Raw genomic sequence first — 17,220 nt, forward strand, 5'->3', positions numbered from 1 at the left:
TATGTACACTGAGTTTCCACTGATGAATAATCTAAAATAGTTTTCAGTGGCAGTGGAATGATAACTTGGAGCACAAATCCCATTCCTTCTTTCCAGTAATTTGTGACTGGAGTTTGCAAAAGCCGATAGTTTGAGTTGCTTGGAGATAACAAAAAAAATTTTAAGAAATGAAAAATCTTTTCATCTGATAGCCCTTCAGGTTTCCCCTCCCTTTTTCCTCAATGCTTTCAGAATCAACATGGCATGATAAGACATGCATGCCTGGATCTACAGCCAAATTACCCCAAGCTGTGGTTCCCAGGTGAAGCTGGTGCAATGCTTGACTTTTACTAATTTTTTGTTTATTGTGATCATCCAAGAGGCTTTATTTCAGTCCAAACAGTTCCAGAAACAAACAAGAGTTGTCTGTCATGATAGTTGAGAACTGTTGGTTTAGGAGGCACAACAGTAGGATAAAACCACTGAGGCAACATTGCCCTGTGCATGTGGTCAGTGGTGGTTCTCCTTTGGTTTAGCCTGACGACATGCTTCCTGATGTTGTTGGATGAGGTGCCCTTTGCAATTCACCGTGGTGGTTCTTGTTTTAACCAAAGGTATTGGATGTTATCCAGTAAGGAAAATGAAAATTCCTTGTATTTCGGCCTTCTTTGCACTGCCTCTGAGGGAAATGGATGGCTACAGCAGGCCAGAGACTTCATTCAGTTTTGAACCAGGTTCACAGCTGGAGCCTTCAGAAATGGGTTGTCTTAGAAAACCTGCCCTTAGGTACTGCATGATCAGTCACAGGAGGGCAATACTTTGAGTAAGTTTCATTTGCTGTTGTTTTTAAGATCCCTGCTTAATGTGAACTGCTTCATGTTTCTGTGCTATCCCTAAACTCTTTGCAGCTATTTGTGTGTCTCACATAAAAGCCATTCCTCTTGGAGAGTGCATCTCTCCCCACAGTGACAAGCCAGGCTGCTTTCCTTACCGGAGCAGATATACACGTTCTTTGTTTCTGGGAGCGTGTGAGAGCCTTGAATTCTAATGCATGTGTTAAGTGTCTCTTCCATGGCGACATGCACCCTGGAGCAGGCTAAGGAAGGAGGACGGCTCCTCACTCCCCCAGTGAGCTGGGAAGAGCAAAGTTGCTCGGGCATATCCAGCCACTGCCAGTAGCACATGGATTTCTGTTTCTGCAAGCTGTCCCCTTGAGGGCTGCCCTGCTTACAGAAAACAGAAAGTTATTGAGGACCTTAAAGCCTTTCAGAAGCTGATGCATGATGCCAAGGCTCTGCCATGCCCTGTGTCTCATGTGCTGGCAAGGGAATAGGTACCCAAAGGGCTCTAGCCTAGATTAGCAGTTCTGGATGCCTTTGTGCCTCTCTGTCAGTCATGCATTTCTGTAGCTCATTCTGGTGAGGCAGTTGGGCAGGCCTGCTGGCTGGGAGCAACATGGACGGTGGTGTTGTCCCCTGTGAGAACCAGCCTTTCATTTCATCTCATTGCCGCAGGTTTTTGGTTTGCCTGTGCTACTCCACTTAAGAGCATGGCGCATGCAAACAGCTTTGCCTCTGCCTGGACTCTGTGAATGTGCCTCTCTAGCCTGGTAGGTTTTCAAGCTTTGTCATCTATCCCTATTTACATTAAAGCTGTTTATCTTTTCTGCATTGTTTATTCCAGGACTAGACTTGGAGACCCTGGGGAGGGGAAAAGAGTAGCACTTACTGTATGGGAGGAAATGTGTGAGTGTTGGGAAGTTCTTTTTTTAACAAATAGCTTTATCTTTTGACTGCTTTGATAACACTGGTTGCTCTCAGAAAAATTCCTGAAGGGGCACATAACACAATAGGTGAAGCCCTGCAAGCCTGGACCTCTTTAGCTCTGCTTCTGTTTTCCTCTGGGACACCAGACAAGTTACTCTGATCTCTCTGTACATTGTTCTCCCTATTGTGAAAGATGAGAAAAATGTGTCTGAGGAAAGCAGTGAAGGATTAAGCACTTTGAAGGTCTTGAATGAAGCCTCTGTGGTTGGTCTGAATCACTGAGTTGGGGCAGATGGGAGCTGATTCGAAAACGCCTGATGCAGCTAGATGTGCCAGAAGAGGGGGAAAATCACATTTACCTGCTAACAAAGCTTTACATTGGTAATTGAGGCCTTGATGCAAACAGCTCACAGACACAAAAACAATGGTGATCTGGAAAAGGGCCTAAGAATTAAGGATGATGTTTAACTTACAGGGTGATTGGAAGGAAAGGAGGAAGGATAGAAGTTCAATACACTGAACAGCTTAGACGCTTGCTAATGCAAGAGTGAATAAACAGGAAGAACTAGATTTCTTAACACATAATTTAATAGGTGTAGTAGACACGTGCTGAGATAACTCATGAGGCTGGAATATTAATAGAAAAGAATTATTTCTTTATTCTGGAATGGTAACAGAGGTTTTCCTTGTATGTCTATGTGCTGAGATCCAGCATGGAGAAAGAGATGAACAAATTGCAAATCTCTGAGTAATGCTACAAGGATAAAGACAGGCATAGCAAACCAAGAAGGAAAGTGTTCTGTGAAAGAAACCAAACCAAACCAAAACACAGTTTTCTGAGAAACACGGAATGGTGATAAATGAAGAATTCTGGCTATGCAGAGGCAGAGCTGGAGGGGAACTTAGGGGAACACGACGTGTGCAGCTGGCACAGCATTTTCGTGCAGAGGTGGGTGATTTTTTGGAGCTAGAGAGGAACTGCTTCCCTCCAACAGGGAGGAGCTGCCTGGTGAAAGCAGGAGGGAGTGTAAACAGGAATGATTATGAAATGATGGTAAGATACTTAGGAAAAAGTGACAATAGCAAAGTGTTTAAAATGGACTTCAAGAAGGATATCTTCAGTAAATGTGAAGAGCTAGTAACTGAGATCTCATGGGAAGAAAATCTGGGGTTGAGGGAGAGTTAAGCAGAGCTGTTGCTTCCTTAAATACTTGATATGCAAGGCAGGTAAAAGTCACCATCATCCAGAGAAAGGCTTAGAAGGGTGAGTGAAATGGAAAAATCACAGACTCCTCATTCACTTCAGGCAAAGAAAGGATGCCCCTAGAAGGTGTAGAGTAGCTTGTTTTATCCAGCACAAACTGTGTGGCAAAGGTGAGAAAGAGCTCATCTTGCTTTTCTTAAAGCAAGAAAAAGCTATCAGGGATCTTAAGATCCTTTCCAACCCTAAGTATTCTATAATTCTGTAATTCTACATATAAAGGGCAATAAAAGCTGTTCTGTAAGAGTTGGGATCTCTGGGGTTCTGTAACACTCCTAGTAAGAGGGAGATCAAAGATGGCTTATGTCTGCTACTCAGTGAAAAAAAGCCTAGCAAATAATGCTGAGAAATCTGGGAAATGTCCTTTTTTTTTGGAGGAAGGAGAGTGGGGGGTGTGGAGGTAGGGGTTGATTGCTGTGTTGTTCTGTTGTTTTATTTTTATTTGGACATCTAACATAATAGTTGCCAGAAGGACAGGAGCAGGTGGAAGGCTTTGTATTGAAACAGAGTGGGAATAGGATGGCTAGGAGTGGTAGAGCATAGCCTGGAGCAACGCTGCCTTTGAGAGTTTCTGATGCACGGACAGATAAAGTTCGAAAGACAGGGAAGAGAGCAAGCATAGCATCTATCTTGAAACGGGGGGGAAAGAAAACCTGGGCAATTATAGATATATTGGCTTCACTTCTTGGTAAAGGCTAAAATAATCTAACTAACCACTTCAAAGTAACTGTAAGTGTGTTTGTGGGGAAGAGATGATTAACAGTCAGCAGTCATGAAAAGCTGCAATAAACCAAAATGAATTCTGTATTAGCAGTAGCCAGAGGGCTAGAGAAAAAGCCTTAGATAACTGTCATGTATCTTGACTCTCACTTGTGGCATATTTACAAGTAAACTGGAGATACATGCTTGAGGTAGAATCACCATACAGTGTTTACTAGAAAACAAAATGCACTGACAGTAGTTATCAATGACTGATTATGAAATTTGACAGATTCATCAGGGATGTATACTGAGTCTGGTACTCAATATTTTCTTCTGCTTCTCGGCTTGCATAACAAAGAACACACTTAGCGAATCTGCAAATGGCACCGTGCAGGCAGGAGCCAAAAGCACACTGAAAGATAGGGTAAGAATTGACTAGTTGGAAAAATGAAAACTTTGGGTGCAGTTCAGCAAGGACAAATGACAGATTTGCATTGCTTGATGAGGCATTAGCTCTGCCAGAAAGTGTCTGACAAAATGGATCATATTCTGGAGCGCCATCAGCTGCGTGCTGGTGGTGACTAAAGATACTATTTTAAACTACTTCTAGTTGAGTTCCTATGTTACATACACATTGTCTACAAGATAGGTGGAGTGTCTCTTATGCTTTGGTCAGCTTGGTAAGGCTTCAGCAGCAAACTATGGCCCATGCTGGCCACTGTGCATCTAGAATGAGGTGAATTATCTGGGAAGCTCATTGGAGAGCCACGAGTGATGCTACTTCTGACTGATTGACCTGTAAAAAGTGACTGAAGAACCTGGAGTTGCTTACCCTTGGGAAAAGAATGCTATAGTAAGGCATTACAGTCTTAAATACATAATGAACTTGTCTATGCTCTGTGTCCCGGGGAAGTAGCACAAGGAACTGAGGGGGAGTAGAAGAGCACATTTGACCATCCCAGAAGAAGACATAATTTATTTAAATTGGAGTAATGACTTTTATGTTAAATAGTGGGAGAAAAAATTCCCCCAGGAGAAGGACACTGCAGTCCTGGAAATAAGCAGCCTGAGCAACAGCCATCACTGAAGCTTTCTAAGACATTTATTGGGGGTGACAGGCACGACGCTGTCTGGAGGTAGAGGATAGATCTGATGGTCTTTCAAAATCCCTCCCAGTACTTTTTACTTTCATGATAGCTATGGTGGTGATGTCCCATCTGTGGAATGATGCTAGGAGATTCACTTGTACTGGAGAAAGGGCACTAACAGTAACCTGATGGCAACAGCTCCAGAGGCTTCAGGGTGAAGAGATGGAGCAGGGTAGGAGTAGTGAGCACCACTAGTTAAGTGTCATTCTTATCCAGGAGAAGCTGAACAACCCGTTAAACCAGTGCTGGCATTCCAGTGAGTGGAGGGTTTAAGTGTGCTGTGATACCAGTCCGCAGTGCTGCTCTATTAGGGTCACCAGCCTCTCCATTTGCCTAACATGGGGCTGTTAGCCCAGAGCACAGATTTCCTGTGACATTACCTTTTGTATGCTCTGCTTGCACTTTCTGATATTTCATTAACACTTCTATTGACCTGCTTACCAGCAAGCATGCCTGATGTTTTTCCTCTTCTTTACAGAGGTAGAGAGACAACTTCAAGCAAACAACCGGGATTTTAATCTGCAGTTTGAATATGCTGTAAGTAACCAACATATGTTGTTTCATGCAGATGTAGTCACAGATGTAGCTTCATCTGCTTCATGTCTTGAATGTTGTTTCAAGGGAGGTGACGTGACTGCATGCTAATGACAGCCCTGCAAGCTAGGCAGACATGTGCCAGGTAAACCACCAGAGATGGTTCATTGCTGTCAGCCACAGGGAGCTCTGTCTCTGGAGTGAACACTGCAAATAGGCATATAATGCTGGAAGAGCATAAGGTGGTGACTTTACACACTTCCAGAAAACTATTTGTGAGTCAAAGCATTTGCAGGATCAGACTCCAAAGCCTTTCAGTAATGGAACCTGGGGCCAGTTTTCTGTTGGAAAAGTGTCTCCATTTAAAGTAAAACATGTAAGGAAATGTGTCAGTTCCTCAGCTCTTACAGTGAAATCCTCTCTGGCAGGAAGGTTTTGAATCTGGCCTTTGTGGCTTCCTGCCAGCTTTATTTCCAACTCCTTTAACAGCCTACTTATGCTTAAGTTGTACCATGAAATCATAGAATCATAGAGTAGTTAGGGTTGGAAAGGACCATAAGATCGTCTAGTTCCAACCCCCCTGCCGTGGGCAGGGTCACCTTATGCTAAATCATATCACCCAAGGCCTCGTCCAACCTGGTCTTGAACACTGCCAGGGATGGAGCATTCGTCTGTGACTCCAAGGAGCACCTCAATATAGGCTGTGACCCAGGTCTGCCAAGCTACAGTGCCAGAGAGCCCCTCGGGCAACTTGATTTTCAAAGGCTGTGGACCATTTGCTGATACCATATGTGAAGGAGAGAAAGCTCAGCCAATGGACCTGTACTGCTTGGCTGCAGGGTCAGCTTCTCAGTGAGGTGATCCTGAAGCTGCATTCTTTTAGTTGAATATTTCAACTAATATTAAAATGTGTTTTTGAATTTTTGTCCTCTGCATATCTGAAGTCCAGTGGTGAAATTCATACTTCAGTTTTACTCAGGAGCTCCTTTGAATCATGTTTTGGTTTAGGAACATCACAAGTGTTTTTTTGGCAAGAATTGAAAAAAATGAACATTTCAGAACACTGTGATTCCTTGTGAGATAGCAAGTCTGACTTGCCAACAGCTTTGACTAAAGATCTTGATGCAGCTGATCTGTTGGCAACAAGAACTAGGTGGTTTTCAGGGGTCACCTTTCATCCCTGACCTACCCAACAGAGGTTCGAGACTTCCTGGGCCCAGAACCTATTTCATGTGTCCTGAATGTGAAATGTATTGTAGTTAATATATGTAAAGGACTATGCAGCATGAATGCCTTATCAATCCTAGTGATCTGAGACTCGGAGAGTGCATTTGATTTGCACAGAACCTGCCAGTGATGTACTGGGGTGGGTATGGCCACTACATATGGATTTGTGATCTTTCATTGAATGGCTGCAGTGTTGACTATGTGCAGCAGTGGGGAGAGAAAGCAGAAGGGAGATGTACAGTGATGTCAGGGTAGGAAGAATAAGCAACCCTTCTGGTTCTGAGCCTATTTCTGTGAAAAGCCATTTCTAAGGCTGACTTATGTGTCACTGCTTCCCAGCTCATTGCTTACACCCCAATGATTTGCAAATAACCAAAGTTAAGGAGAGGACCATAAGATTGCTGGAGGGTTTCCATGAGTCTATTGATTAGGTGTGAAAGTGGAAGCAGCCAAAAAGCCGGCTCAATATAATCTGTTAAAACTTGACAGTAAGTTTCAGTAATCCTACCCGTCATTTTAATCAGCTGTGGCTAATGATTTCTAGAGTTGAGAGTAGATTGAGAAACTGTCCATAAGGAGTGAGGCTTTGAAGTGGTGAGTGGGTGATGAGGTATTAGAAGACTTTAGGTGATGATGCAAGCTTTGCCCTAACTGTATAGTTGTGTACATCATGTCCCAGGCTTCTTATTTCCAATAAGTCCTGGCAAAAGTTCAATTTGTTAAACCCACATTATCATGTTGTATGAAAAGGACAAATCTTGCTCATAAATTACTTCATGTCCCATGCTATAGTTTGCAGGGTGCTTCTGGAGATGCCAAAAAGGGAAGTAGGTCTCCTGGTACTCTTCCATCAACATAAGCATGATGCTCCTCAAAGTTAGCTCTTCCAGTCCTGTAGTTCACTGAAAGCGTCAAACCTGGCCCCTTCCCCATGTTGCCTTAACATGGTCGAGTTGCTCTGCTAAGCACTAGAATGTGGTCCAGTGAGGGACTAAGACCGAATGCCGGAGCCTGCCCTGGGGTGATCAGTCAGCTATTAGTTGTTAGTCTCAGCTGCCTCTTGGCATGCTGACATTTTCTAGACAGAGTAATTTCTGTCTCCTGCAGCCACAGTCCTCCCTCAGTATATTTTCCCACCCTCTCTTTTCTTTTTTTTCTAATTTGACCTTTATACAAGCAAACAACAGAAGTGTTTGTACTGTCTGTTCTTCGTTGTGGTGCTCAGCTCTTTGTGACATGAGAATCAGCATACAAGGGCAGCCACGCAGTGATTTGAAGTCTTCCTTATAGGGCCATAGACCAGTTCTTGGTCCCACAGCAAAGACCACTAATCCTTGTCCTCCTGCATACTTGTCTTCTCTTGAGGCAGAGGAAAGGTTGCACCAATAGGTATTGCAGCCAGATAAAAGGGACAACGGCCAGAAACTCTAAGGAAAAACAAACAATATAACAAAGCTTTGAAAACATTTTAGACAGTGAAAGCCACAGGAGTGAGGTTTAATTTACTTGGTAAGTTAAGGCTGTGTTAGCCATAAAATCTATAGAACCGGTTCTTGCAATAAAGCTAGGGGAGGCAACGTATGTTTCCTTAGGGTGAGGCAGTTGCTGAAAAAGGCCAGTAAAGAAAAGAAAGGGAAATGCAAACAGAGGTGTAATGTATTGTCTTACTGCTGCAGCCAGGCTGTATGCTGCAGCTGGTGTTCCAGGCTTTCACTAAAAAGAGTTTCTGTTATGTAGGTATTGATCAAAGGTACAGAGGTGCTTTGTCCTAGTTTAGTCTCAGTGAGAACAGGGAAGTGGAAAAGTACAATCAGAGGTGGTTGTGTTGTCCACGAATAGATGATGGTTATCGTCCCTTCCCAGTGCAAAGTCTACAGGATATCTGTGAAATGAAAAGAGAGTAGCTGAGAAAGACTTGAAAGCTCTATTGCATGTGGAGTCTGACATAAGTTCTGGCAGCTGCTGAAAGCTGGCCCTCCTGGTATGAAGCAAGACTCCCAGATATGCTCAAACCAGCTTTGCAGGAACGTGGTGCTCCACCGTGGAAACTGTGTCTCCCAGTGCGTGCAAGGGCATGTCCAGATCATTCAGGCTTGGACTTGGATAAGATTTGGGAAGGCAAACTGCCTCCCAGATCTGGGAGGAAATACATGCGATGCCAAGTTGCAGTGTGTCCCTTTAGCTGAGACGCTGCTGGGCAGGAGGGTTGGATAGTGCAGGAGGCTGTACTGATAGGGTGGGATAAGATTAAGAGGTGCATAGGAGGGTGCACATAGTAGAAATCACCTTAACACAGTCTTCATGGTGAGAATGAGGGACAGCTTCAGAGGCAGAACCTAATGCACCCTTGGCATATGAGATGTGTCACACGAGGCTGGAAGACTGGGGTGGTATCCTTCATCTGTGTGAACAGGCAGTAGAGACTGAGGGAGATAAGGGAAGATTTTGCTATCCAAAGAAGCATCTTATGTGTCTCCTGACAATTTTTGCTGTGACTAAATAATACGAGGTCCTGTGGTCAAGGGCAGCAGCTTCAAGCACTGGCAGTACTTGGCTAGGTCGGGATTTATTTGGACTCAGTGTGAAAAATAAAGCTGAAACTAGAGCTCTCAGACTAGAGTAATGCCAGACATCCTTGGCCTTATCCTGCACAGCGAGAACACCATAACCTAGAAAAAGAAAAGAAACTTTAAAACAAAGTGCTGTTCAGTTAACTGGAAGGGCTGAGTGCGAAGGTATGTACTACCCACCAGCTCACAGAATTAGTTAGGAATGACTCAGAAACCAAGTGTGAATGAGTGGTATGAAAAGGCAGTGCAGCAAAACACGGACTCAGTATAGGTCAGTAAAAATGAAAAGTCAAGTCCTTATCCTGTGTTTACTCACATTGCAGACAGGAAGATCCTTCAGTAAAAATGAAAAGTCAAGTCCTTATCCTGTGTTTAGTCACACTGCAGACAGGAAGATCCTGACTTCAGTAAAAGAGTTGCTTGTGTAAAGACTGAAATAAAGTGAAAAGCAGGGTGCCAGGTATGGTCCAGCAAGGTTTAAGGGCTTTAATAAAGTTTCTTATCTGAGGCTGTTCTGTCTGTCTGCACTGTCCCCAGCTGAGCTGCAGAGGGGACTGTCTCTTGTGGGTCCACCAAGATGGGCTTTCTGTCTGTCAACACTTTGCAGAAGAAAATCTCTTCTGAAGGCCTTTAATGTTTGCTCTGATCCCAATTCCCTTTAATTTCTTTGCTTTCACGTTGGAATTTAGCACAGCTGCACTGGGACGTCACAAAGAGCTGCGAAAACAACTTTGAAATTGGCTTTTAGACAATAGGAGAGGAAATGCAAGGCCCATGAGTCAATGACAAATTTCATCTTGGATCAGGATCTAGGGCCAAACCAGCATCCTTTCTATGGGACCAGAAGAGGATGCTGCTTAAGACTCTGCTTTTGTTCTCCCTGGTCACCTGATGAATTCTCTAGTGAAATAGGAGTGATGTATATAACCTCCTATGGCCAATGCACACTGCCCTGGGCTGGATCAGCAGCTGCATTCTTACCTCTGAAGTTTAACTGAAGAGCAAGTTGCTGTGGTAGTGTGCTCAGACTCTGCTCCACCTCTTCTGCTTGTGTGCTTCAGTCTCTGAAGGATGCCTGGTGCCTTACCCTCAAGGACCTTGTCAGTGTGGACAGGAGGGTGGCAACAGCTGCTGTCTTTTCCAGTCTCAACCTGCAAGTGCTTCCCAGGATTCACCATGCTTAAGGCTGAAGGGAGCGTTGTGTTGTCTGATCATGTGAAAAGTGGCCTGAGTAGCTTCAGAAGGAATAGTTGCAGCAGCACAGCACTGCTCGTTCTGCATTTAGGAAGGTGTCAGCTGGATTCTCCCAAAGACAGGCTGAAGCATTGTCAGGGAGCAGCAAGAGCAGGGCTGCTCTGCAAGAGGGGATGAGCTGTTGGCTGAGGGTGACTCCAGCACAGGCAATGCCCTCACTGACGAGGGGGTCAGCAGCAGTCCTGCAGCATCTGGTTAAGGGGGTACAGGGCAGGATGCTAGTAATGGGGCCCACCCTGCCCATCCCAGACAAGGTGAGTTGATGAACCAGGTCCTCCAGGGTCCATCTAGGGAACCCAGCCAGGGGCAACAGGAGATAGGGCTGAAGACAAGATTACACCATAGGTCCATAGAGGAGGCAGAGGTGAATAGGTCCACCTGGGAAACTAGGACAGATGTTAGGCTAGAGGCTGGTACTGCTACAGCATAGCTCAGGCAAAGGCTGGAGGCTTAAGTGGATGTCCTGGACAGGCAGTGCAGATGGAGATACCAGGAGAGGTCAAGGCCCACTAAGGCATATTAAGGCCCTGACAAGCACAGAAAGGTTGAGATGTGCTGGACATGAGCTGCCGTGTGGTCCATGGACTTCTTTGGACTGAGTCCTCCACTGTCTTTCTTAGCTTCAACTTCATGGAGACAAAACTTCTACCATACTGGTTGGGAGTCTGGTTGTGTCAGACCTTAACGATCAGAGTATGGTAATTTGGAGTTTGCTGACTCTGCACCACTTAGTAGTGGTCTTCTTGACGTCTTGACTTCTCCCTGCCCAGCAGCAGCTTCAGCAAAGTGGAAGGAGAAGTCAGTGTAGTTGAAGAAGACAACTAAGAGACAAGACCTTTAGATCCTGTACTTGACCTATCTGTGAGCAATGGCAAAAGATTGTCAAGCCATGCCACCTCTGTCTGCCTCCATGTCCTCAACTGCACCACCATGATGAGGACACTCACCGCAGTGATGATTAATGGGGGTTAATGAGTAATGGGATGACACCAGGAAGAAGAAACAGCACAGAAAAACACAACCAGTGACCACATTTTCCTAGAGATTTTCCTGGAATACCCCATGTGTGATGGGATCCTGGAATTAATTTCATTATTGCTGCCAAGAGGGGTCAAGAGGTTACAGATGTAAGAAATTCTAGCAGTTGTTAAAAAGAAAGAAAAGAAGAAAAGATAAGTAAAAAAAGAAGAATATCATATGTTGCGTACAGATCTTTTTATTTCTGGTGTCTGGCCAGTCTTTTAGTTCTGGGAGTCAGGATGAGATCTTTATGGGGACCAGATGAACCCCATCGACATCCTGTTGGCCTTTTCAGTCTTCTGTTGAGCTGGGGCTGCTGCTCACTGTCAGGAACAAAGCAGCGAACTTGGTAGGATTAAAACTGATCTCGTCTGACTATTCTATATTCCTTGTGAAAACAAAGCCTTCATGGCACCACATGCACTGTTGCATGAGTGTAATAAATGTGTCCTTGAGCATATTTGTAGCTCTCTGTATGGTAGCTGCATGCTTTCAAATTGCACTGCTGCATTTAAACAAAGTGCCATTGAATCACACTCCTGCTGCACTTTGCGAGGCTTTATCAAAGCACTTGGGAAAGTCATTTCTGTTTCTCAGCTGCTTCATCAGGCTGTACTTTGTGCTACCCAGGCACCAGTGAAATTGCCATGTGCCATGGCACAACACCTCCCTGTGGTTTTCCCAAGGGTTTGCTAGGATTTGCTTTGGGCCGGGTTGTCCAGCTGCTAGGAACTAATATGTCACGGAGCCGGGGGTATAAATTCAGATAGTCAGTTCCTTGCCATACCCTGCCTTTTCCAGGGATCACCCTTTAGTCCCTGTAATCAAGCCACAAAAGCAGCAGTGTCTTTCATTTCCAGTGACTTTCACATCAAGGAGACGATTTGTTTGCTCAACGAACAAAGGCAGGAGCCATCTGCTGAATTTTGCTCGTGGTCGGACGTCACAGGCAGGCTTCTGAAAACACCCCCAAAGTAACAGCTCATCCACCAGATCTGGACTTGTGTAACTGTGGCGCGATGAGCACTATTCTTAGGGACAGCATTTCGGTGGAGTCACACCTCCAGGAGGTGTGAATCTAGCCCCTGAAAAGAGCAGATGAGAATAATCCATCACCCACAAACAACTTCGCTCTCATGTCAAGCTTCGCATCTGGAGAGCTTGAGGCTGATGGTAGGTAACCACACTTGAGTCTATTTGTTTAGGACCCAAGTGCACATAGGGGCTGCTCGCAGTCAATCAGAAGTCTAGGGCAGACCTGGGAGTAAGTATAAAGCTCCTGATTCCTGTCTTTGTGCTTGGCCCATAGAGCTGCTTTTCTTGTATGTTTGATAATTGTAAATCTGTAGCAGAACCAGAAGTTTTGGTAAAGCCTCTTAATAGTTAATTCCTGCTTCTAAAATATTTGCTCTCTATCACTTTTCCTATATGGGAGTGTTCCTCACTGAAGGCAGCACAGAAGAGGTAAGGCAGGTGATATATTAGAGGCATTGCTTATAAAATGGTGGCTACATATGGACTGTTGAACACACTGTAGTGCTGCAGGTTCCCATCGTACCCCTCCTGCTGCACAGTCAGGCTCTATTACAGCTCTAAAGGAGTGACAGGGTGTGATAGTGTTAAGCATCGCAGAGCAGCACAAGATCAAGTGCAGAGGCCAACTGAGATTTCCCTGTAGTCAACTGAGAGCCTGAGCTGTCAAAGCGTGCAGCCCTGGAGTATTACAAGAAAACATAAATGATATCTTACACAGAGCTTCAACTGTATCAGCGATGTGGGAATGCAGAGCTTTGAACTGGAAAGGCTGAAGTTTTCCCTTGTTTGTTTTTATCATTTAATATTGATATTTGTTTTGCCCCTGAGGGCCATGAACAAGTTACTTGCTGAACTAGAAATCTTAGTGATTGTGAGGAATTCCTTTTTTTGGTGCTGAGTTTTGATTATAGATTCTAAAATAATGAGAAGATCCACCATAATACTCCTTGTCTTTACCCTGAGGTCTGTAGTGTGCCAATGTCACAAAAGACGGTGTGTGTTAAACAATATCATGATCCTGAACTAGTATGAAAAAAATACTGGGTGTCCAGATTTCTGCAGTTAAGCCTTTGGAAGCTGTTATGTCTGGGGTTTTTATCATGCCTAATGGCAATAGGAAACAAAATGAATGGCTTTAGTTCATTCAATGGTTTTCCTGACGTAATTAATGGACAGAAATAGAAGGCAGGAATTGAACTAAACCACTCCCATTCTTTTCTTATCCCCCTCTGAGATTTTTGCAGGCAATGATCTATAAACTGTGTGAGTGTTTACTGGGTAGTTTTTCCCATGTTATATATGACCCTCAGAAGTCTGTTGATGCACAAAGGTCAGGTCCCCTGCACTTACTCTTTCCCGCATTACTGTCTTTTCTGTTTTTAAGTAAGTGACCATGATATTTTTCTGAAGCTTAGTGGTCAGGGAGCATCTTTAGAGCCATTTTTAATCAGAAAATCTGCCATTCTCTGTGTCTGGTGGACACAGATTTGTCAAGCAGTTTGGTTCTCTGTATGTTGGGTTTCAGAGGACGCTGTTATTCCATTGCTTCTGTTTTGTGTCCATAGACCCTGCGAGCAGCACATATCCCATGGTGAAGAATTTTGAAATGAACCGAATCGTCAAATGAACAAAATGAACAAAAATCTAAATGAACAAAAATGTCATTTAGATCCACACTAGGACATGGCTGCATGTTGCCGGGAGATAGGCAATATCATTCATATGATGATTACTGATAAACATCTTTTCTTGCTGGAGTGCAATCAATGGGAGGATTTGGCTAGCTCTTCCATGAAGGGCGTTTCAATCTCTGCTCCTTTAGAGACTTACTCATTAGATTGTACAAGGGGTAAAACATGAAGTTAATGCTGAAGAATGTTGCCGTACTTTGTCTGGACATAGCAAAATCCAGTAGCAGCCTAAAATGGAATAGTTTCCCCCATGTACACATTATGGTGGTGGTCTTCAATAATTGGTCTAATGGTGGAAACACACTAATGTGTTTCAGTTTAGATTGTCATGATCCTGGATAATGCATGGATTGGAAATGACTTATGATTCATACTTAATAGCTCCTGTCCTCCCACCAGCTTAGCAATATCTAAAGGCTATTAAAATACTATATCTGTCCTGTTAAATCAATGAATCTGTTCCTGAATGAAGGTGCAGTATGTAATATCTGCCTCCTTGTGCTTTCACACCTTAGGCCCTGGGAGTGGGTTAATAGACATCTTCTAGAGACCTTCTAGGAGGGAAATTTTAGATGTGCTGGCAACAGATGGCATACATGCTTCCAGGACTAAACCAGGATGAGTGCTTGATAAACTTAATGTGAAAAGAAAATCTAGCACACCTTAAAAACTGACCGGATAGCCCAAGCTGGTGGGCTCAGGCTCTAAGTGAGCCTTTCTCATAGGTGGCAAGAGTTGGACCAGAATGTGCTTTCTTTGAAGAAGAAAACACCCAGTTCTTTAATCTCAACTGTGGGTCTTTCTCTGGTTTGAAGAAGACAGAGGGAAGCAGCCACTGCTTGTGCTTGGAGGGGTGTCTGCCTTAGAAAAGGAAACTGGAAATAGGGAACAAAACTGCAACTTCTTACTGAAATGGTGAGTTCTTGTATTAGTGGTGGCTTGCACAACACCAAAGTCTAGTGATCTTTGTGGAAGAGAAACAAGCCACCTCTCTGAGCTGCTGAGTTGAGAGGCTGCTGAATCAGCTAAAAATAATAATGTCATGTTCTGCTCCTGGGAGGATTTAACAGCTCCTGTGGGGTTGTCCAGACAAATGGTGCTTCAAAGTCTCAGGCGAGTAATAATTATTGACCTAGCATGTGTTTTCTAACACTGCTTTGTAGAATTTACCAACAAAATTGTTGTCTTCTAGATAGTGTTTTTAATTCTGTTTGTGCACCATGTACATAGGAAGACTATTGATAAAGGGAAGATGCATCTTTGTGAGTGACTACATATACCTGTATCTACCTGCAGGTGCACTGGCATAAACTTAGAATCGTGTTTTCACCAGTTCCGATTGGAATTGTGTCTGTTTATCCAAGCTTGGCATGGTTGTGTGGGATAAAGGAAATGTTTATTGCACTGCTGATAGAAACAATGCTATTGCTAAATATAAGCAAGTAAAAACACAGTTGAAATGGGTTGTGCTGTAATTTTGTTTCCTGTTTTACCAATTCTATTTATTTTCCTTATGTCCTACAGAATAATTCAATTAAAACATCGAAATACAACTTCTTCACTTTCCTGCCTCTCAACCTGTTTGAGCAGTTTCAGCGAATAGCCAACGCTTACTTTCTTTTCTTGCTGATTTTGCAGGTATGAATTCACTGTGCTTTTTCTAGAAGACTGCAGTGTCTGTTATCAAAGCCTGTGTGTTGATAGTTGTAAAAAAGTTCAAGCTATATCCCTCTTGTGAATTAACATCTTAGCAAAACCTTAAAGTATATAGAAAATAGGTCGGGCAAAAAAGCAATTTCCTCTCTTATCTTTGGATATGAGGGTTTGAACTAAATGAATAAAAAATGTAATTAAAGTTTTCAACAAATTGTGCACCTTTTTCATACCCTGTCCTACCACCCCTTTTTGTCTGCATCTGAGTGCTCCTGGCTGTCCTTGGATTTCCATTACTTATTCCTCCTGTAGTACAGAAGGAGGTTGTCTCTTATCCATAGTTTTAAAGCCAAGTTCCACTGGCAGTCTCAAAGAAAAAAGCATGAAGAACAAATTTGTAACCTGTACTGTTTTTTTTCTGGGAAGGAAGGAGTTAACCTCAGGGAGGCTCAAGACTGGAGCCAGTTTGCATGAAGCTGAATATTGCTGCTGCTGGCTCATCAGGGTGAGCAAGGTGTCTAACATGGAGCGTGCCACACACTGGCAACTCTGTTGAGCCCTGTGGCTCATAATGGCATTGGGTTGCACTTTGCCCATCATTGTTGGTAATACTACTCTGTCTGAAAGCTGAATACACTGGAGAAATTGATATCAGGGTTTCTGCCCCTTTGCACTTTGCTAGAATATGGATAAATGTAGTGTGCTCTGTTGTTGCTGAGTCATACTGGGATGCACATTATCCAAAAAAGGGTATGATGTTGATTATGTTTCAAGTATGATATTTTGAATTTTATATTTTCAGTGCACACAAGTTTTCAAAATTACCCTTTTCAAGTGCTCTTTTTCAATTTCAGCTCAAAAAAAGCACAAGCAGCATGGGTTTTTTTAAGCTGTAACAGAGTGCATACAATCTTCTTTTCTTATTTACAGGGAGTGAATTTGGGAAATTTCAGCCGTCTTCAATTTTTCAAGAGTCTAGTTAAGGTGCCTTTTCAGCTAAGCTGACAGCACCATTCCTGTGTTGTTGTACTGCACTCTAGCTGTTTGTCTATCAAATTCATAGCATTTCAAACTATTTGCCTTAAATTAGTTCACTGTCTTTTGCTGAACCATCTAAGCACAACTGTATATAAAAGCATACAGCTTTTTCTGCTAGGTGCATCAAGGTGGGCTAGAGAGGGCAGCCGTTAGTCTTTTGTGTTTGCATATTCCTCCACTTATCATTTTCCTCTCTTTCCACTGACTCCATCTCTCTGCCCCTGGAGTTCCTCTTCCTGCAGCAGGAGTGGATGTGATGGGGAGGCTGTGGGAACTCTGCAATCCACTGGGGACTTTGAAATTCTAATTTACAAACAACAATAAAGGGCAACCCACTATGCT

General features: G+C 43.5%; 1 protein-coding gene across 4 annotated transcripts in view; it reads left to right on the plus strand.

Moving 5' to 3' along the window:
* The window catches only part of LOC130610964 (phospholipid-transporting ATPase FetA-like), an 83,323-nt gene that overhangs the window by 25,901 nt on the left and 40,202 nt on the right, over positions 1-17,220 (plus strand). For all 4 annotated transcript variants that reach the window (XM_057431202.1, XM_057431203.1, XM_057431200.1 and 1 more), the window contains exons 3-4: positions 5,335-5,393; positions 15,712-15,825. In XM_057431202.1, the coding sequence (XP_057287185.1) occupies positions 5,335-5,393; positions 15,712-15,825 (173 nt within the window). The remainder of the gene's footprint in view (positions 1-5,334; positions 5,394-15,711; positions 15,826-17,220) is intronic.

This window comes from Pezoporus wallicus, unplaced genomic scaffold (genome assembly GCF_028554395.1).
Source record: "Pezoporus wallicus isolate ANWC-B61680 ecotype Strahan unplaced genomic scaffold, APGP_CSIRO_Pwel_v1 contig_12129, whole genome shotgun sequence".
In the NCBI taxonomy this organism is placed as follows: domain Eukaryota; kingdom Metazoa; phylum Chordata; class Aves; order Psittaciformes; family Psittacidae; genus Pezoporus; species Pezoporus wallicus.